This window comes from Balaenoptera physalus (genome assembly GCF_965194825.1).
Source record: "Balaenoptera physalus genome assembly, chromosome: 1".
NCBI classification, from domain to species: domain Eukaryota; kingdom Metazoa; phylum Chordata; class Mammalia; order Artiodactyla; family Balaenopteridae; genus Balaenoptera; species Balaenoptera physalus.
In genome coordinates, this window is record NC_138882.1 from 179,603,850 (window position 1) to 179,625,710 (window position 21,861).

The 21,861-nt window shown below is 57.6% G+C and overlaps 1 protein-coding gene across 8 annotated transcripts in view; it reads left to right on the forward strand.

Moving 5' to 3' along the window:
• Positions 1-200: 200 nt before the first annotated feature.
• Positions 201-21,861, forward strand: part of RAP1GAP (RAP1 GTPase activating protein) — a 65,990-nt gene continuing 44,329 nt past the window's right edge. For 3 of the 8 annotated variants that reach the window (XR_014260314.1, XM_082448854.1, XM_082448853.1), the window contains exons 1-2: positions 14,874-15,145; positions 17,233-17,268. Coding sequence is in view for 4 of the 8 variants with exons in the window: in XM_082448854.1 (XP_082304980.1) it covers positions 15,102-15,145; positions 17,233-17,268 (80 nt within the window). In the remaining 4 variants the exon portion in view is untranslated. Of the gene's footprint in view, positions 269-14,872; positions 15,146-17,232; positions 17,269-21,861 lie in introns of those variants that run through there. The other 5 variants (XR_014260315.1, XM_082448855.1, XR_014260312.1 and 2 more) reach the window with 4 other exon arrangements.

A 21,861-nucleotide genomic window follows, 5' to 3' on the forward strand; every position in this document is an offset into this window, starting at 1 on the left:
GAGCGCCCGCCTCCGGGACCTGCTGTGGCGGGCGGCCGAGTGGGGGCCTCCGCCGAGCCCGCGGCTCCAGCTCTGGCTCCGCAGTGGTGGGGGGGAGCGCGCCGGGAAGGAGGCTCCGCGGTCACGTGACGCCGCCCCCCCCCCCGCCCCCCGAACTGCGGCGGCGGCGGCGGCGGCGGCGAACGCCAAGCCGCGTCCGACCAGAGCTGCAGCGGCTGCCGCGGGCTCCGGAGCGCCGAGCCCAGGAAGCCCCGGCCCAGGCCCGCGGGTGAGTCCGCCCCGCCCGGGCGGCGGCTCTGGGAAGGGGAAGGGACGGAGGTGGCCCGGGCTCCCCTCGGCCGGCAGCCAAGACCCGGCGCGGGCGGGCCGGGCAGGAGGGTGCGGGCAACGGGCGGGGACCCGGGGGCTGGGGGCCGGCGGGGAGGGGGCGCAGGCTGGCGTTGGCCGCGCTGCGGGCGGGGGATGGGGGGGCGGCTCAGCCCCCTGTCTCCGGGGGTGGGTCGAGGCCGCGGCTCGGGAGGGGGGGGCTCGGGTCCCACCCCCCTGCGTGGGTGGGGGTTCCGTGTTGGGCTCACCCTGAGGAGGGGGCGCGGAGAAATGGGCGCGTTCTCTCGATTTCTGGGGAGGGGCCCGGCCCCGACAGCCACCGGGAGGAGGCACTAGGGTCCTCAGAGGAAGGAAGTGGGGGTCCAGCGACCTTGAACCGAGGGGGCAGTGATGTCCTTGCTTCCCCAGGGACAGCGCGCATCCCCCCAGCCTCGTCTCTGACCCGCCGCGGAACAGGGCACCCCAGCGTCACGCAGTCGGACGCCCCCTCGTCGCCCCGTTCCCCCACACCCCCCCCCCCGGCTCCGCAGGATCTGAGGACTCGGTGGGAATCCACAGGGCGGTCCCCGCGACCCGCAGACGCTTTGGTGCCAGCCGTGGGGCGCCTGGGCTTGGGGAAGATCCCTTGTGTTCACACATGCACGCACACACACAGACACCAGCTCAGGACGTGAGCTCCCTCCCTCCATGGTAGTTAGACCCCGACCTGTGCGTGACCCCTAGTTTTTGTTGGGGTCCTACCACAGGCCTGGGGGTGGAATCAAGAAGGACACCCCACCCTTCACACATGGCACATGGGCATCTGTCCCCGTGCTTCATCCCCCTTTCTCTCCAAAGTCAGAGGCCAGCAGGAGGGCGTCTGGGAGAAGCTGGGTCAGGACGGAGCAGGAGAGGCAGGCAGAGGGGAGATGAAGGAAGGAGGCAGCATCTCCTCCCCAGGCTCCTGGTCCACCCTGCCTGCCACAGGGTGGTGGTCCCTCCTTCCCGAGGGTGTCTGGAGGAAGAGGCTGGGCCAGGGCAAGGGGGTGGGCGGCCCTGAGCTTCCTAGCTAATGAGAGGGGAATCAGCCAAAGGGGCCCCTGGACAGGGAGAGGGCAGCGGCTGAGTGGGGCAGGTGGTAGTCATGCCCAGCTGGCCCCAAGATGGCCCCCATTCCTCTGTCTGGGACCTGCATCTCGCTCTGAGACCCCCTGGCAGCTGGAGGGTCTGGGGAAGCAGAGGGGTACCTTAATGGCCTTGGAAAGGATTCCAGGGTCACGATTAATCCTCAAGTGGCAGAGAGCCTTCCTTACCCACAACAATGTTTCAGGGAGGGGAACTGGAGTCTCCATTGCACAGATGAGGAAACTGAGGCTCAGAGAGGCTGACTGAACTGTCCAAGGTCACAGAGTCACCTTTGGCTGGCCTAGAATCAGTTCTCTGACTCCTGGTCCAGACGGATCTCCACAGTGGTGGGGTGGAGACAGTGTCAGTGACAAGGTAGAGCGGTTCACAGGTGACCTGCTCTCCTGTGCGGCCCGGGGTGCGGGGGGGAGGGGGGAGGGTGCCTCTGGGATGGAGGTGGGAAGCTGGGTCGGGTTGAGGAGGACTTCACCTTTCTTCAGGGTCCAGAACTCAGACCTTCTCCCTTCCCAGAGCCCCGTGCTTGCTTTGCTGCCTCTGCCCACGGCCATGATGGTGTGTGTTCCCTCCCTGGGACCTTCCCAGCTCCCAGCCTTCCTTGGGCAAAGCCCTCTGCTCTCCTCTCTGCCCCGGCTGCCTGCCTGGCAGGGGTCTCCAGACACCCCTCTCTATCCACCCTCCGCCCCTGTGAGACAAGAAAGATTGTTCCTTCGGCCGCTTGAAATGCAGGTGGTTTCCTTTTTGGCTCGGGCGTCTCTGCTGCTCTGGCCTCAGGCCCCCAGCTGGGTCAGCACAAGCCTGGGGTAAGGGAACCCTGAGACCCGGCTCCACCTCCCTCTCACCAGGCCCCACCCCTGCCGGCTGTCCTGTTCCAGAGCCGAGAGGCCCTTTGAGGACTCCTGGGGCAGGTCTGCCTTCCACGCCACCTGTCTGTCTGCGGAGGCCTTTGTCCTGGCCGTCAGACACTGCTGAGCAGCCACACGGCTGCACAAACAACCAAGACCCGTGCACAGCCAGACACAGATGCAAACACGCTCCGATTCACAGATACCCCGGGACCCAGACACAGGAACGCACCGCACACTCAGGCCAAGACACCCGCCTCTAACTCTGACCAGTACCGCAAGCGGAGAGACCTGCCATCCAGACGCTGGGTGCACACAGAGGGGGAGGGTGTTGTCAGGAAGAAGAGGCTCCTCCAAAGCCCTCATGGGGCTGATAACGGCCTCCATTACCTCCTCCAGGGCACGCACATGACGCACACCCAGGAAAGAGCACAAGGAAGCCCCACACCCTTAGAAGTGAACCTGGCAGATAGGCCCATGCACCCACCCACACCCAGGCTGCCCTGGGTGCACACACGCATGCATTACATCAGCTTCCTGTGCGGGGGACACGAACTCAGCACCACCCCGGCAGGGGGTGGCAGAGGCCCCTCTGGCCACCCCCAGCAAAGCCTCACCCTCACCTTCTTCCCTCTTTTTTGGTTCACGTGAACCCAGGTTGGCTGACCCTGAGAATCCTGGGAAACTACCTGTGGTTCCCCCTCAGTGGACCTTCCTCTCCTGCCCACCTTCCCCCCAGACATATACCTGCCAGGTGGCCAGAGAAGCCTCTCCCTGGGCCACCCCTTTGCTGCCCCTGGAGGTGCTTTTCCTCAGGCCCCTCCCAAAACAGGACACCCCCCAAGCCCAGGCTCCAAGCAGCCCTGGGGTTCCCTTTCCTTTGCCACTTTTCCGGGAGACCTTGCCAAGTCCTGGTTTCTGCTTTGCCCTCCCAGCGAGGCTGGGGGCCAGCTGGTGTGAAGGGAGGGGAAACCTCGGAGTTCTCCTCTACCCACCTCCTCACTCGGCAGAACCTCTGCCTGCCTGGGCCCTGGCACCCTGGCTCTGCCTCTGAGAGCCTGGCATCGCTGGGAGGTGGCTGCTGAGAGGTGCTTCTGGGGGCTCAGATATCTTCTGCAGGGCAGACTGGTGCTAGGTGGAGGGCAGCGAGGGGCTCCGGGCTTTGCCGTTCTCACTTGGATGCTCACCCTGGGCTTGCCAGGGCGCTAGTTCTGAGTCTAGGCCTGGCCCTGCCTCTTGCTGGCTGTGTGGCCCGGGGAAGTCATCTCCCCTCTGGGCCCATCTCCAGCTCTGGGAGGCAGCTCGGCCTGGCTAGGGAGTGTGAGGTGTGAGGTGGCAGCTCTGTGCCAACGAGGAAAGGAAGTTTGGCTCTGCTGGGCAGTGTGGGGCAAGAGGGGGCCCCTGGCTAAGGACTTCCAGCAGATGGAAAACTCTGGGTCCACACTAGGCCAAGCAGCGGTTGCCAGTCCAGGGATTTCCTGGGGCGACCACCCTGGGGTCAACAGAGGGGGACCTGAGGGCAGGGGGGCTGCTGCTGTAGTTTACATCTGTGAGTATTTTTATGCCCCCATATGTGCTCTATTTTTAGGACTGCAGACTTGTACTTGCAGGCAGTGACTCAGAGAGGAAGGAAGAAGAAGCAGAGGGGTGCTGGTGGGGAGACACCCCAAAACGGGGAGGTTCCGCTGGGATACCAGCCTTCCCCACTGGAAGAAAGGAGTCAAATCTGTGGTGCCCCCACTGTGTGCTGGCACAATGGTAGGACCCTCCTTTGCACACTCAGGAAGCATTTATTGAGTGTGTAGTGTGTCCCAGGGACAGTAATAGACACCGGGGAAACAGACATGAGCTGGGTGTGGCATCCTTCGGTCCCTGCCACAGCCCAGTGTGGTGCTACTGTGGCCATGTCTCAGATGAGGAGGTAAGGCTCAAAGAGGTCAAATGACCTGCCCGCTCCTCTAGTAAATGCCTCTGCCAGCATGGCGCCACCCTCCCTGGGGTCCCCTTTTGGAAGAAAACCTGAGTTAAAAATCTGACTTTGCCACTAACTAACTGCACAACTTGGAACCCATTACTCCATCTCTCTGAGCCTCTGTTTCTTTATCTGTAAAGTGGGGATCACCCACTCTATGTACCTGATGGGGTTGTTTTGAGGGTTAAGAAGATTAATGTAGGCAAATACCCAGGGCAGTTTCCAGCTTATTGTGGCCATTTGTTGGGGACTCAGAGGAGATGGGGTGGGAGTTGTCAGGAATCCAAGTCCAGTTTCTGCTGTGTGACTTTGGATAAGTCACTCACTCTCTCTCTGCCTCATTTCCTTCTCCATAGAACAGGGATGATAAGCCCTTGTTTGCCTGCCTACCTGGGAGTGTTTTTTGTGCAGATCAGACATGATGGCTGGGAGCTGCTTTGAAAAACATAGAGCTGTACTCAGAGATATGAATGCACAGAAGAAAAAACAAACACCAGAAAAATATGAAGAAAAATCTTAAAAAAGAAACTTCAAATATTTTATTACAGCAAGAAAAAATAAGCCTTTTATTCAGTGTTTTAGGGGCAGTGGGAATTGTTTCCATAACCTCACATTTCCAAGGCGGTTGGCATTACTCTTGTCACATGAGGTGGGTAGTTCTCCCCCTTGGGGAGTCAGTGCCTGGCACATAGTAGGTGGTCGATAAATGGTCATGGTGGCTATGAGTGGAGTCACTACGAGTGGAAGGAGGAGTGAAGATATTTCTGGTGGCGTGACCACTACAGCATGAAAGGTGGCAATCAGGACACTGGTTTGGCTTCACTGGAAGGTGTGTGTAGGGGTGAGTTGGAGCCAGTTTATTAAGGACCTTGACTGCCAGGCTGAGGAATTTTCCCTGCAAGCCAATGGGAAAACCACTGGAGAGAGTGGCTGAGTCTTCTGTGGGCAGGCCTTGGGTAGGAATTAGCCTGGCCCAGTTCTCTGCCCTGCTCCTGCTGTGTAAGTGTGGCTCCATTGCCCATTTCCCTGGGTCTCATTTTCCCCCTGTATGCAAAGGAGAGAGCTCCAGCATCTTCCATCCCAGGGACAGGAAAGAGGACCAAGGCACCAACCAGTCAGGAAAGAAGGGGGCTATCATCTGTGCCGGAAATCAGGAGACACATGTCCCCCTCTGACCTCATCCACTAGCTGTGTGATCTTGGGCAAGTCGCCAGCCCCTTTGAGCCTCCCTTTCCATCTGTGCAATGGGTGGGTGCAGTTTCTGCCTTTGCAATGTGGCTCCAGTGAGGTGGAGCTGGTGACCGTGCTGTATGACCCTCAGGTGTGTCGTATCTCTGGGGGAATCATGCTGTTTCTTGCAACTACATGTTCCCCAGCCTCCCTTGAGAATCTGGGGCTGCTGCAATTTATAGGGGACAGTGGGTGAAAACAGACTCCTGAGCGGCCAGAGAGGCCGTGACCTTCTCAAGGCCACAGGAGCCACATGCCTGCCACAGCCAGGCTGTTGGGGGAGTGGACAGGTGAGGCGTGTGGGTCCAGCCCTCTGCTCTGCTCCTGAGTTCTCCACCCCAAGTCTGCAAGAGAAAGACACCCCCATCCCAGCTCAGAGGATAGCCCTTTCCAAGATCCCATTCCTCTGAGTTGGGACTTTTGGGGGTGGGTGGAGGGTGACCTTGGGAATTTCTCTCCGCTTGCAAGCTCAGGGCCAGAACTGTTGGGGCAGCCCTAATTCCTCCGTTTCAAAAGTGGAACCCCTCATTGACCTGTGAGGGATTGCCAGGACGAGGCCCAGGCTGATGGCAGGCACGCCTCCCACCCTGGTGCCGCGTCCCGACCTTGAGGGTCCAGAGAGAGGCCATGGGGCTGAAGCTCTGGGTAGGTGGGCTCCAGCCTGGCCCCATTTACCACCTGCCTCCACCTGAGATGTGGGAGCTTTTCCAGGTGCATAGGCGTGCCCTTACGGTCCCTCTCCCAGGGCTTCAAGCCTCCGGAAACAGGACTGCACAGAGCCCCTGGGACAAAGCCCTCACCTGTCCCAGTCACCGGGCAGGGCCCCAGACCGCCCTAGCTGGAGAGGTGTGGCCCTCCGTGGCCCTCTGAGGGGCAGAGAAACCTGGACCTGTCCCCTGCCCTTGCTCCCAGCTGCACCATTGGGGTCTGCCCTGTGTTAGCCAGGGTGGGAGCTGGCTGGCTGGCTTAGCAATGCAGGAGCGTTCCTGGCAGGGGAGAAGCAGAATGGAGGCTGAGTGATGGGGTGCAGGTGGGGGGCATTAATTGAGTACTTACAGTATGCTGGGCCCTGTGCTAAGCACTTTTCATGGATCTGTCTTATTTAATCCTCAGAACAACTGTCATTAGGCCCACTGAGGCTCAGAGAGGGTAAGCAGTCCGCCCAAGGTCACCCAGCTGGTGTGTGGCTGGAGCTGAGATTTGAATTAAGGGCTGTCTGACTCCATTTTTAACCACTTTGGTGTACTGCATGCAGAATGAGAGGGGGAGGGGGAGGGGAGGGGCCTAGTTCTGGGCAGGGGTGGGGCTGGGGCTCAAACCCTGGGGCTGCCGCACACCTGCAGGATCTGGCCCTGAACCTCCCAGCTCCCCCTCCCTCCCTTTTCCCTTCCCCATGACCCGTCCGTGGGGCTCAGCACCCCGGGCTGAGTTGGGGGAAGAGGACAGAATGGGGAGATTTGTTTGCAGAGGTTCCCAGGGACGTGAAATCCCACAGACCCTGGATTCTCCTGGCCCCCTCTGGCTGCATGAACTCCCAGCTCATGAAATCCTCAGCATCAGAGCTGGAGAGGAGCCCATGGAGATCAGCTGGTCCAACCCCCTCATTTTATAGATAATAATTATGATGATTACACCCGATGGCAGCAATTCACAAAGGGCTTTCACATCTGGGTTGCCTCCGACGTGCGCCAGAACCCTCAGGGCTGGCAGGACTCGTTTTGCCGTTATTATTCTCCTCACTTTGTGGCCGAGGAAACTGAGGTTCACAGAGGTGAAGGGATGGGCCTTGGGGCACAAGCTAGACTCCAAACCCAGATCTTGCTTCGCCTGAGCCCACTGCACCATCCCATGTCCCCTGAGACTTAGAGCCCACGTGGTGTGACTCCAGGACTGCATCCTGCCTTAGGGACAGTGTGGGGGGTGTCTCTGGGGGGGGGCTGCTTCTGAGAGGTCTGTGTGGGCACGAGGCAGGTGTCAGGTGAAGCTCCGGGACTCCCAGTGATGCCTGCCTTCCTCCCCTGTCATGGGAATACACCACCCGCTCCCTGCCGAGAGTGTAGACTGAGGGGCAGAGCTGTTTCCTAGGGGCCTCTCCACCTGCCATGCCCATGGGGCCCAGGCTGCCCCCCAAATCAGACTGAGAAGGCACCTTGGAGAGCCTTCATTTTACAGAGAAGGAAACTGGGTGCCAGAGGGGAAGGGACCTGCCCACAGTCACACTGAGCCAGTGGCAGAGCTGGGCCTAGGACCTGGGTCTCCTGACTCAGGGTATGGCTGTGCTGGCACAAGTCCAGTAACAGTACTAAGGACAGCCCCCACTTATTGGGCCCCTCTCGTGTGCCAGGGCTGAGCACTTTACACTGAATCCTAAGAACAACCCTATAAGGTAAGTACTGTTATTCTCATTACCATCCCCTTTTACAGATGAAGAAACTGAGGCTTTGAGAGGTTATGAAAATGGCCCAAAGTCATAAACCAGGAAGTGACAGACAGAGGCGAGAATTCAAACACAGGTCCACCTGACTCCGAACCCATGCTGATGTCAACCCCTGTATGTATTATGATAGGAATAAAATTTCTTTTGTCCTTCTTTTTGCTCATAGCCAACCTAGGACGTCATACATTCATTCACTGACATTTATGGAGTGCCTTCTGTGCTGAGGAGACCAGGGAGCTGATCTGGAGTCAGAGGCCAGGGGTTGAGGGTCAGAGATTAGACAGTGAGGTAGGGCATCTCCAAACACTCCTAGACTCTCTGGCCCCGCCAAGGATGGCTGCCCTCCCCCCTTCTGTCCCCCGCCTGGCCACAGACTGTGTGTTTGCAACCTCTCTCTCTGCCCTTCCTCTTGCCCACGGTGTCTGTTGTAGCCTGATTTACCCTTGTGAGAAACGTGGGCATGACTCAGCAGGGGCTTCTGGATTTTGTACACCACAAGGAAGACTGTGCGGACAATAGCAGTAGCAGCCGCCACCATGCAAGCTCTTCGTGGGCACAAGGCACCGTGCTAAGTCCTCTCTCTGTGTGCATCACCTTGTTCGATGCTCACCATCACCTTGTGAGCCAAGAGCTGGTATACCTCCATTTTCCAGACGTGGGAACTGAGGCTTAGAGCCCCACAGCTCAGGACTGGGCTGGAGCCCAGCTCTGCCCAGCTCTGAGGCCTGTGCCCTTACCCCTGACTCACACTGCCCTGCTCTGTGTCCAGGCTCTGTGCCCAGGCTGCGTGTTTGTGCATTTAGAAGCCTGGTTCCTGGAAGGCAGGCTTCAGCCAAGCAGCAAATATTTGTTGAGCACCTACTGTGTGCCTTGGGAAAGTGCTTTGCGAGACTAAAGCTTGTGAGGATGGGGAGATAGGGGTGTTTCTGTGAGGGATGTGGGTCCCCATGCAACCACCCCACCCAAGTCTTGAGGCAGAGGAGGCTCTCAGGCTTCCAGGGGTGTCAGGGCAGGGCAGCGTGTGCTGTTTGAAGGGCTTTCTTTTTGCAGGAGTGTCCCTGAGAGTGACTCAGAGCTGAGTTACCTTAGGGGGTCTTCCCTGGCCCTTGGGCAAGCCACTTAGTCTCTCAAAAGGCCTCTGTTTCCTGGTCTGTGAACGGGGATGATAATAGCACGTAGTTTACAGGGTGGTCATGAGCACTGAACCAACGAGAGTGCTTGGTACAGGGCCTCGGGGACTCGTAGCTGGTCTTACTGAGCTGGGGTGCGTGTATGATGGAGGATGAGGTCTTGAGGGGGCGGAAGAAGAGCTGGATCTGCTCTATTTGCAGGCCTCAGTTTCTCCATCCCTCACGGCTGACACACAACTTTTGTGTAATCTGCCTCAGGGGGCTGTTGTGGAGATCAGAGAGGTCCCAGGGCACTTAGGTGCGCCTCCATGATCTGCACACCGAGGGATCGGTTCCCGGGGGAGAGGGGACAGCGGGAACACGGTGGGCGGTGGCACAGGTGCCACCATTGTGGCGCGCAGGTGTGTCATTGTGGGCCGGAGAGGCGCGGCAGTTCGCTCCGGGGATTAGGGAAAAGGCACGTTCGGGAGACCGCCTTCGCTCAAGGGGGGGGAGTGAGGAGTGCGGGGGGCGGGGGTAACCAGAGCGCGGCCGGGAATGCAGGGCGCTTCCTAGGGGCGCCCTCGGGTCCCAGCCCTCCCCAGAAGAGACGCCCGGGGCGCTGTCCCTGGTCCTGGAGCCCTCCCGGCCCTAGCCCTGCAGTTCCCGTGGTGACCAGTTGAGGGCGCCCGGGACCGCGGCGGACTCCTCAGGCCCATTTCAGAACACATTTTGAAAGAGCGTTCTTTATTCTCATGTAATGGTATTCCCGGATAATAAGGCTACCCACACACACAATTTAAAAAACCAAACGACACACTGCCCTAAGAGAAGTAAAAGCCCTCACTTCCACAGATAAAGTCTGGCATGATCACCCCACAGGACCTAATGAAGTAACCAATGCTTGCCCCTGTTTGTATATTAAAAAAAATTTAGATTTAAGGATAGAAAAATCTTATCGTGGTACCTGACTTCTAGTTCAGAATGGCTCCAGTAGTTACATCTTTTGAAGACTCAGTTTGTATAAAGCCACACTAAAAAATACTCATATGTAAACCAGAGTTAAGTTGTAGGATGGGATAAACGGGCCTTTCCCCCACGTGAATATCTGGAGGGATATTTGATGCACAGCAGGTCTCCTTGGGTGGGATTCTCCCCCTGGCATAGCTTTCCTGGCCTCCACCCACTGAGTGACAGCGGTGACCCCCAGTAACTGCGGAGGACCAAAACCACCCTCGCGTAATTCCCTAATGCCCTTCAGGGGGCAGAGCCATCCCCGTTGAGAACCATTGCCAAGGTGGGGGCCTTGGCTGGGTGAAGAGGGGTTCACAGCATCCCTGACTGGCTGAGTGGGAGCATGGCACCTTAAGGAACTGTCGGGGCATCCCATCCCCCATCTTACAGATGGACCAGTAGAGGCCCAAAGCAGGAAGAGATTGTGCTAGGAAACACAATGAGTGACCAGCTGAGCCGGGAGCCGCAACCCAGATCTCCTGCCCCCGGTACAGGGCTCAGTCCACCCAGCTGCCCTGGGTGGAGCTCTGGGTGTAACTAGTCTCCCTTCTAGTTCAACTTACCTGCTTCTGAAAATGGGCAGGGAGTGCCATGCCCTTAGTAGGGGGGCTGGCTGGATTCCAGCATATAATGTGTTAGAGGGTCTTGGCTTCCCCTCTCCTTGGGGATGTAGCAGTTGCACACCACTGGACCCCTACCTTTATTTCTTCCCAATAGTTGGCTGAGCGTTTGTGTGTGTGATGTGTGTGCGCACGTGTGTCTATGTGTATATTTTGTGTGAATGTAATGTGATCTGTGTGGGCCTGTGATTTCTGTGTATGAATCTGTTGTCACTGGTGTGTATTCACATGTGTGTACAAACCCAGCCACAGTCAGTAGGTGAGCACTCACAGATTTGGGACCTGTGGGTGTGAGTTTGATGTGACCTTTGCATGCATGTGTGCATGTGGATTTGTAAGTGTGGGGCTGGTGTTCATGTGAGCACGTCTGCATGCATTTGACCTTGATATGATCGCTGTAGGCATTAGATGTCTCTGCGCACAGTACAAGGACAAGTGCACATGTGACCTGGTGAAGTTTCTGCGCAGGTGCGCACACAGGTCCACTACAGACGGTCTTGTTCATCCTCTACCCCTAGTTCCTGAAGAGTGTCAGACACACAGTAGGTTTCTGAATAGGCAGAGGTCTCAGGAACTCGTTGGATGGGATGGCAGTCTCAGAGTCAGGATGGCTGGTTCATTAACTTCACTGGGCAGCCACTTGGGGAGAGGGTGTGAGCCAAGCCACACCCACTTCTCCCTCCTTCCCCAGGGCCTGGGGACCCTCCAGGAGGCTCCTTTTCCAGGAGCTCAGGGTTTGCGGCATCTTGGGATTGGGTGGGTGTGGCTTGGCTAGAAAGGCCATGAGCTAAGGACAGTGATGCTTCGAACCTATGAAATTCTCATTTTTCCATGATTCAGTCTCTAACCCAGCAAAGTAAAAGTGGGTGTTTTAACAGATGAGCAAGCTGAGGCCCAGAGAGGAAAACTGGTTAACACAGGAGGCTGCCTGGCCAGGCAGGAAGCCCGGGATTGCCCTGCCTCCTGCCCAGGATGCCCCCAGCAGATATCATGGTTGGGAATGACAGGGGGGAGGGAGAACAGGGGAGGTTGCTGGGGACCGTAGCAGAATTGACCCCACCAGCCCCATCTGGAGCCCAGGCCTGAGATCTTCCCAGGAGCCTGCCCCTCCCTGTGCCCTTACATTTCCGTGCTGAGGGTTGGGAAGTGGGAGCTGGAGGCAGCTGGGTGGAACTCGCAGAGTTCAACCCAGGGTGAACTTGGAAAGGGAGCTCTGCAACCCTCCACCCCTGCACCCTTCCCTCCTCCTTCACACAGTCTGGCACCTGTTTGAACAACTCAGGTGCAAATCTAGGAGGCCCAGAAGGGAGGCTTCCTCCTAGAGGGAGGGCCTGGACCCTGGAGGACAGCCTGGCTCTGGTTTCTAGGGGAGAGGCTGCAGGGAAAGGAAGAAGGGAGCTCTGTCCCATCCCAAAGACGGCAGTGGCTTCGCAGTGCCAGTCGGCAAGCACCGGTTCTGTGCTGCCTGGAGAGTATTGAGCTCCCTGTCACTGTGGCCAGTGGAGGCTGGACGTCTGGGGACTGTTAAACACGATACAGCGAGGAAATGTCAGAGCCTGGCCTGGCACCTCCATCCTTGCTGCCCCACCTCTGTGTGTGTCTGTGTGTCTGTCTTGGAGGTTGTTTCATGTGCCCACACATAGAGCTGCCTCCTTCTTTCCAACAGCTGCATATACTGCATGGTGCACATGGACTTTGATCTATTTATCTGGACGGCTGTTAGTTAGTTTTGGAACTCTTACTAATAAATCTTTGCTAACTCAAAAAAAAAAAATGGTGATTTCATGTAGTTGGGCCTAATACAAATGATGCTGCAGCAAGTGTTTTATTTAACAAACTCATGCGATTCAAATACTATTCTCAATGCTTTGTAAGTATTAAATTAGTTAATCCTTGGCAAAACTCTTTGAAGTCGGTACTTTTATATTCATTATCAACCCTATTTTGCAGATGAAGAAACTGAGGCACAGAAAGATTAAGTGACTTGCCTAAGGTCACACAGCCGACAAGTGGGAGAGCTGGGATTTGAACCCTGAGAGGGTTCACAAGAATGAGCATATAAGCACTTGCCTTCCTGTCTCTTGTCCTTGGCCATTCATCTTGAGACTCACCTGTGGTGACGTAGAGGGTAAATTCTCAGAAGTGGTTTTGCAGGTTCAGAAGGTGCATTTAAATTCTGCTATTGCTGGCGGGACCGGGAGCTGGCCTGGGAGTGTCCTGTGCGTCGCCGGCTGAGGGACTGTGACACCCACCCCCACCCCACCCCCAGCTCTTGCCAATGAGGCAGCTGCAGCTGGTCAGAGCCCAAGAGTCCGGAGCCCACACTGGGCTCTTTGTCTTCGGTGGGAACCCTGCAGCCCCCATGGCCCCTCTCAAGGGCCCACTGTCCCAGCACCAGCAGGGCCTCCCGGGGGCCAGGTCCGGCTGGGGAACTTGGCACATCAGAGGCCTCTTGGCCACCCTGCCAAGTGGATATGCAGAGCCCACTCAGGAATCATTCCCACTGAAAAGAGAGTGGCGAGGCCGAGGGAAACGTCCAGGTGGGTGCATCACCCTGGATGGGGCTGGAGTCCTGGGCCCCAGCCCTGACACTGTGCACACCCCTTATGACCCAGGCCCAGCTCCTGGTCCTTCCCTCTTCCCTCCACCCCAGCTCTCTGGGCGCCCCTGCTGCTGCTGCCACTTAGGAAGGAAAGACTTCCTCCCTCTTTGGGCCAATCTCAGTGCTCCTAGGGTTTGCCCCTCGGGAGCCCTACCAGACTGCCCTGTGAGGAGTGGGCTTCCCACACTGCCCCGGAATCTGCCGCCCTGCCCGGAGCAGAAGGGGCCCAGCCCTGGCTCCAGAACACCCTGCCAAGAGAGAGCCAGACCCTCCTCTGAGAACCAAACCAAGGGAGTGGTTCTAGGGCCGAGAAAACCATGCTGGCCCTGCCCAGGCTCTGAACTCCGCAAGGGGCTCCTGAGGGCTCCTCCACCCACCAGAATGTGTGGAGAGGAGAAGGGGTCCAGGCTGGGGCAGAGAGAGGGGCTGGCGGGGGGTGGAAATCCACCAAGATAGGAATATTTGCTGTGAGCCAAGGTCTCAGTTTCTTCACGTCTGAAATTAGGAGACTGCTGTGCCCCCCATCCCCCACCTGGGTGAGGCAAACTGTGGAGCCCGGTACCCAGACCAGCCACTTCCCAGGGGAAGATGGAGCTCACTGAGCCCTGGCTCAGGGCCCAGGCGGAACAGCTCCTGAGAGGCTTCTGAAGAATCCCTGCCACCCTATCGTTGTGCCCTTGGGTGTCCCTTCTCCCTCGTCCCCCCACTGCATCTGTTCCCTGAAGTCCCTTTAAACAGAAAACCCCATAGAAAACCTCAGGTTTCTACGAGGGCCTCCCTGGGTGCAGGGCGTGGGGGCAGAGTGGGTGTTCTGGGAGGGGTGGGTGAGTCCTGGGGGCAGGGGCAGTGTCCCCTGTCTCCTGACACACCTTTACTTGGGGCAGGAGAGACAGCTTCCTGTGGGGTGGAGCACTGGACTGTGAGCTCTGGGTGAGTTGGGTGCAGAGGAGGGGCTCAGGGTGTTTGTTGAGTGAATGTATGAACAGCTCTAGAACTTCGAGCCCCGTTTCCCTCCGAAGGGAAGGTTGCTGAGGAACCCAGGATGGATGATTTTCAAGAAGAGGGTGGGGCATCTCCATTCTCGCCCTCTTCCTCCTCACCTGGGCAAAGAAGGGCTCCTGGGAGTGGGGGATGAGAGTGGGCAATTCCTTCCCTCACTCTTTCAAGAGCAGAGCTTCTGACCCACAGTGCGGGACTCTCCTAGCTGGCACTTATTTAGCATTGACTGTGTCAGGCCTGGGCAGAGCGCTCCACACACATTAACTCACCACAAGGGCCCTGCGGGATTCGTCCTATTTTACAGATGAGAAATTCGAGGTACAGTGCAGACCATTTTGACCCTGGATTCCAAATTCTGGACCCGGCTCGCTATGAGCTTCCCCTTCGTGATGACAGGGGGACAAATCCGCCGACAGAACCGCAAAGCTCTAGGGGGGGGATGGAAGAGGGTGTCGCCTCCAGAAGAGGGTCTGCAGCTCGGTACGCCCTGGTCTGGAGGTGGAGGGTTGGCCTCGTCCTAACCTCTCCCCGCCCCCCCGCCGCTACCGCCGAGGCCCCGCCCGGCCCTCCCGCCTCCCCGCCCCGAGGTCCCAGCTCGGAAAGTCCAGCGAATCCCCTGCTCCTGGCCCGAGGGCGGCGCGAACAAGCGGCCCTTTCTGAGCGCGGCTGCCCCCGACAGCTGGACCGCAGCCCGCGGGGGCGCGGACAATCCCGGGGCTTGTGGCCGGGGGCGGGGCGGCTCGGGTTGCCAAGGTGACCCGGGCGCGGGGAGGCGGCTCCGGCTCGGCGCGGGCCGGGCGGGTGGCGCGGGCGGCGGCGGCACCATGAGTGGCCGGAAGCGCAGCTTCACCTTCGGGGCCTACGGAGGGTAGGTGCGCCGGGCGGGGGAGCTCGTGCGCGCGCACTCGTGCGCGCGCGGGGGTGCGCGGGGAAGGGCGGGGGGTGGACGCGCGCGCCCGCGGGTGTCTGCCTTGGTTTCTGTAGTTGTGAATTTGTGCTTAGGTGTGAGGTGAGCGTTTGATGTCAGTACGTAACTCGTAGGGTTGGGAAGTCTGCGTGTGCGTGTGTGTGTGTGTGTTCCGATTGGGTGCCCATGTGCACGCGTGGGGACGCGAGTGGCCGCGGGCATTTCTGTGTTTGTGTCTAAGTGTGTGACGGTGTTTATGTGTATGACTGTGTGTGGACCGGCAGGTGGGCCTGTGTGTGTGCACTCCTGGGTGCACGTATAGGTCGTGGGGGTGGGAAAAGGCAGGTCAAGGGGAGGCCCTGCAGGGGCCCTGACTTGGTCCCTGAAGCTGCTGGGCCCCAGCAGTGAGGCTTTGGAGGAAGGGAACCTAGAAGCCATTAGCAGACCTCTGCCCACCTCCACCCCTGGGCACCTCGCTGACTGGCTCTCAGGACCCCCCTCTTCCCAGGGCTGCTGGCTGCCTGGACCTGGAGACCTGTGGAGGCGGGGGGGAGTCAGAGTGGTGTCTGGTCCATCTTGGGTTCACTGTTCCTCCTGACCCCAAGTGCCCACCCCAGAGGAGTGCAGAGGTGGGCTGGGAGGATCCTTGCCTTAGGCATAGGTTTGGTAAATTGGAAGGAAGACTGGGTAGACAGACTGGCCAGAACCCCTTCCCTGGCTGGCCAAGTAGTTGCATAACCTTAACCAGGCCCTGCCTCCCTGTGGTCAGAGGGACACACGGGGCCACCTTTTGGGTGCAGAGCACTTGGGGCTCACACATGTAACGCTGCAGAATATGTGCTCTTTGAGCTGAGGGGATTGTGTCCAAGGTACGTCCCCTCTCTGGACACCCAACCTCCAAGGGGACCCCGCAGAGGGGCTGGGTGGGGTGGGAGACGAGTGCTGCCCTCCCTGCCTGGGGCCCTGCTAGCCATCAGGTGATGGGCCTGGGTTGAGCCCTGAGCCTCCCGGTCAGCTGACACCGAGAGGCAGCCGGGCAGTGGGGCTGCATTCTGTTGTGTGACCTTGGGCGAGTCCTGGCCTCTCTGGCCTCACTTTCCCAATCTGCAGAGTCCGCATTAGCTGATCCCTGGGAGACCCCAGCCCTGCCTCCCCAGAAGATGTCTCCTTAGCTGGCGGAGTCCGGTTTGGGGCCCCTTTCCCATTCTCCTCTGGCCTCTGACCAGGAGGCAGGAGTTGTTTGTTGTCCCAACAGCTGCTGAGCCCCTCGGCCCCCAGCTGGGCTGGAGGGTGGAGCCCTCCCCTATCCCAAGGTGCCCTCAGAGGGCAATGGGGGGAGCCTCTGGGAGGGGGCACTGCCTATACACTCTCTCTAATGCCGGACCTGGAGGGAGTGGGGGAGACGAGGCCAGGGGGTGGCCCCTGAGCTCCGGGGGCTTGAGGTCTTCCTCTGGCTCTGCTCTGGGTTGGGGGTGGGTTAGGAGAGGAAGCCCCTCATGGGTCTCCTGCTCCCAGATTCCCAGGCATTTGTCCCCTGGGTGGATGTGAGTGAGCTCCAGCTCCGGGATCGAGGCAGGCCACTGGGGAAGTAGAGGGGGGTGTTCTTCCCGCCCACCTTTACGATCACCCACACCCTTCAGTGCTGTCTGGAAACACTCTAAGTTGGCTGCAGCCGCGCCCCTGCATCCTTGCTCTGATCCCAAACTGCCGTGGCCACTGTCCCACTCCGCCCGTTCCAGGACGTCCCATGCGGAACCCCACCCCTGCTGCCACCCCAGAGCCTGGTCCTGGGCCCCTGCTCCCCTGTCCCCAATCCTGTCTCTCTTCCTTTCTTCTTCACCCCACAACTTCACATGTCCCTAAACTGACATTAGGGCCCCTGGAGCCTATGGGGGATGGTGACAGTGCATCAGGCACCTTAGAAGCAATACCTCCTCTAGGCCCCTCTGCAAGGGCAGGGGTGAGTTAGGATTGGCCTGATGTGCTGGGCGAGGCCTGGTAAGAAGGGTCTGCCCCCCTCACCTGCTGTCCCTCTTGCTGTGTTTCAGGGTGGACAGGTCCTTCACCCCTCACCGGAGTGCGTGGTGAGTACTGAGGGGCTCTCGGGAGGGGCTGGGCTGCTTGGCTGAACTTTAGAGACACTCCCAAACCATTACTGCCCCCTGTAATGCCAGACCAGACCCCACCAATCCTCCACCCATCCTCTGCAGGCCTTGGAGTGGGCAGACCCTCTTACCAGCTCTGTCCCATCACCACAGTTCTTTCTAGAGCTCTGCCTTGGAGTCAGGCAAATCAGGTTAAATCTCAGCTCTGCCATTGCCTGTGTGACCTTCAACAATTCACTCACCTCTCTGAACTTCAGTGCTCTCACCTGTGAAATGGGGATTAAAATGCCTATTTAACAGAGCAAAAGTTGTACCAAAAAAAAAACAAAACAGGGCCTGGCATATTGTAGGCCCTCAGTGAAAGGGTTTCCTTCCTTTTCTCTGTTCTTTCCCATCTCATGGTGGCTCCTGGCCACTGACCCCCACACCCTCTACTTCCACTCCATACACAGCCTTCAGAACGCCCTCCTGCAGCCCATTTCCGGTGTCTGAGGCTGCCTCTCTCTGGAGGAGGAAGTGTCTGCAGCTTCCCCAACACTGTGCGCAGTGGGTGGAGGTGCAGCCTCACCTCAGGATTCACACCCCCCAGCCCGATGCCCCAGCAGGCGGGTGCCTCCCGGCTTCCCTGGCACCGGCATCACTTGGGTCCGGCTGGCAGCTCCTGCTGCCACTTTAACTCCAGCAGGAGAGCCCCCAGCTGCTCTGGCTTCTGCTTTCTGCCCCTGCTGAGGGCTTCCTGGGGTCCCCAGGCCCTGCAGTGCCCCCCAGCTGCTGGATGACTCCTATCTGGCACCATTGCCTTACCTGCTGCCAGAGCTCCCTAGGAAGCCACACCTGGGGCGGGAGGCAAACGGGGTGCCCAGGCTGAGCTCCAGGGCCTGCCCTTTTATTTTCCTTTGACACTCTCTGTGCCACCTGGAGCCAGTTACTCTCCCTCTCTGGGTTTTGTCTCCTGCTGCTGTGCCTCTACTACGTGCAAAGCCAGTTTGAGTCTCTACCATGTGCAAGGCCATATGCCAAGCCCAGAGCAGGGGTAGGGCGAGGAGAGATACAGATGGAGGTGAGAAAAATGCCTTTTCTTTCAAGGAGTTCAATAATAGTATCCCAACAACTGCCATTTGTCAAGAACCTGCTGTGCACCGGGTACTGTTAGGTGCTTGAATTGCATCATCTCACATAATCTTTACCACATCTCTGAGTCAGGGACTATTAGCCTTAACTACAGATGAGAAGAATGGTGCATGGAGGGGGCAAGTGACTTGCCCAGGTTCACACAGCTAGTCAGTGGCAGAGCTGGGATTTGAATATCGATCTTCCAGGCTCTGTGCAGAACCCAGAGTCTCACTCACTCTGTCCCAGGGCCTCCAGGCCACAGGGCAGATCTGACAGATGCACCTGAGGGAAGACTTGAAGATGGAGGAGGAGTCAGAAAGATGGAAGAGTGACTCAGAAAGCCCACTCTAGGGAGCCTTGAATGAAGAGTCAAGAAACGAGGGTCTAGGACTAATAGTAACTAACCACTGTGTGACTTTGGGCAAGTCCCTTCCCCTCTCTGGGCCTCAGTTGACACACTTACAAAATAAGATTCTGGGATGACCAGGACTTGCCCATCACCCACAATGCCTTGCCCCACGCCCTCCTTGCTGGAGCTGCTGTCCTTGGTGCTAGCCCCTAGGCCCTCTCTTTCCCCATCCCCAAGCCAATTGCTTAGCCCCCAGCCTGTGCCTGGCAACTAGTTAGTGCCCTGTTAGTGGGTGGTCACTTTGACTGTCAGTTATGATTTTCTGGCATTCAAGGCCTGTCTCCACCTCACCTTCCAGGCCGGGACTCACTTCTCCCACGCCCTGCATTTCCGATCAATGGGAATATGGTCGCCATGAGCACCACCTCCAGGCTTTTGCTCACGTTGTCGCCTCCCCTTGACCTGCCCTCCCCTCCCATTTCCACAAGCCCTCGCCACACCTGCAGCCCGTCTTTATCACCATTTGTTGAGTGTTTCCTTTCCTGATCCCCACACCTCCTCTTTTTCTCCTTGAATGCCGTTTCTGCTGCTTATCATGCTTGTAGAGCACACAGTAGAGCTTACTCCTAGTGCAGTGGAAAGACCATGGCCTTTGGAGTCTGACAGACATTGATTTGAATCTGCCTCTGTCACATACTAGTGGTGTGACCTTGGGCAGGTCACTTCCCCTCTCTGAGCCCCATTTGGTGCTCAATAGTATTTAATGAATTGGATCTTTCAGCGAGTTGACCTCAGTTGAGTTGAATGTATCCACATAAGACTGTGGCGTGAGGCAGGGTCTGAGGTCCTTGAAAGCAGGGGTTGCTTGAATTACTTTTGACTTAGGCCCACTTTCCAGCATGAGTCCCATAAGAGCTGGGCTGTACTCTTTTCATCTCTCCATCCTCCACACAGTCTTGCCCAGCTACCCAAACCCAGTAAATGCTTAATGAATGTTTGTGGGATTGAATTGAATGTGTCCAGAGAGTGGAAGAGGTGAAACCTTGTCAGGTAGACTGAGAGGAGGTGTGGTTTTCACCTCGTATTTTTAAAAAGGATTAAGAGGTAGGGGCTTGGATCAAGGGAGCAGTGAGGCCTGGTAGAGGCCAGACATGATCATGGCTGGATTCCCCTACCCGCTGCCCCTTATCAGCAGATTATCTACAGTGGAGGAACACAGAACAAGTGTGCAAATGCCGAGGAATGAGGCCCAGTGGGAGGATTAGGAGCCAGTGGGATAGTGGGTGACTCTGGTTCTGCAGCCCTAATGGACATTTAAGGTGGATTCACATGGTGGGGGGAGGAGGGAGGTGGAACAGTGTCAGGGTGGGGGAATGGCTAGGTGGAGTTGTGCAGGGAAGGCGGGTTCTGGAAATACCCTGGGAAGAGGAGATTCAGCTTTGACCTTAAAGCTGGGACCCTGGGGGGAGGAGCAGGACCTGGCAAGGATTCAGTGCCAGTGAGTGCTGGGCATTTTACTGTGATGGTCTCATTAAGTCATGATGACAGTCCTGAAAGTTGACCTTAGTGTCCCCTTTTTAGAGGCCAAAACCAAGACTGAGAACGTTGAAGACCCTGGCCCAAAGTCGCACAGCTGGCGAAGGCTGGATTTGAATCCAGCTTTTCCTCCTGCCAGGGAAGGGTCCTTGGCCAGAGACAAGGAAGCCACAGGAATGAGAAAAATCCTGGTTATGGGGTGAGAGAGGAGGAGGAGGAGAGTGAGATAATCCCGGGATACCTCCAAAACAGAGGGCACTGCCCAACCCCCTGTGTCCCACCGGGAGGGCCTATCTGGTCACTGAGATATTTCCCCGTGACAGTAATGGTACCAGTTGCTCCCATATATGAAACATTTCCCAGGTCTCAGGCCCTGGGCTGAGAACTTCATTTAAATTATTTCATTCCATCCTCATACCAGCTTTACAAAGTAGAGACTATTACTATCCGCCTCCCATTTTACAGATGAGGAAACTGAGGCTCAGAGAGGGGACCTGGCTGGCCCAGGGGAACACAGTCAGTGAGTGGTGAACAAGACTGGCAGCAGGGTCAGCCTGAGCCTGTACCTTTAGCCCCAGCTCTCCTGGAGGCTGCCTGTGCCGAGTGGGGGTCTTGGGTGGGCAGCCCCTGTACTCAGGTGGCTCCTTTCTGTAATCACTGAGCCAGAGGCCCTGGGGGGCGGAGGGAGCCTGTGTGCTGCTGCAGGAAGCACGAGGCTGGCCTCATTAGTGGTTCTGAAATGCCAGGTGGGCACAGCCTGCTGGGCCTCCTCATCTATTATGCATCTGGTGGACAGGACCCCGGTGGGCAGCTGGCAGAGCACAGGACAGGGGAGCTAGCTATCACTTCTTGAGCCCACACCTGCCACCACACCTCTGAGCAGGGATCCCTCAAGGCGAATGCCAGGGCAGCTCCTGCCTCATCCCCCTGGCCCAGCCTGGGTGAGGGGGTTCCACGGGGGACAGAAACATGCATGCTGGTCCCCAGCTCATTAGTCTGCCTGTCTCAGCAGCTACTTCTGAGAGAGGCTGGGACCTTGATTGAGCTGAGAGTCATTTGGGACTAGGGTGGGCAGAGGCAGGCTGATATAGAGTCTTAGGAGCACAGGCTCCGGGCTGCACAGCACCTCAGAGTGATGGTAGTCTTGGTCATTTATTCATCATTCATTCAGCCATAAGGAACTACTGAACACCTACTGTAAGCCAGACACAGTTCTAGGGACTGCAGATTCAGCAGAAAATGAGACAGGCCCAGTCCCTATCTTCAGAGAGATTGATTTGGCCAGTTCTTCACCTCTTTGAACCTCAATTTCCTCATGTGTAAAATAGGGAGTAGAGGAGACAGTCTATAAATAGATGCCCCCCCAAAAAACCAAAAATACAAACTATGATGGTTGTGCTGAATTTTAAAGCAAGAGTACATGCTAACAAGAGCTGATCCTTACTTGGAACTTAGCCGGCATGCTGGGCTGTGTTCCAAAGCCCTTTCCATATATTGATGGATTTAATCCTTACAACCCCATGAGGCAGGTACTGTCATTACTCCTGGTTTAGGGCTGAGGAAACTGAGGCATA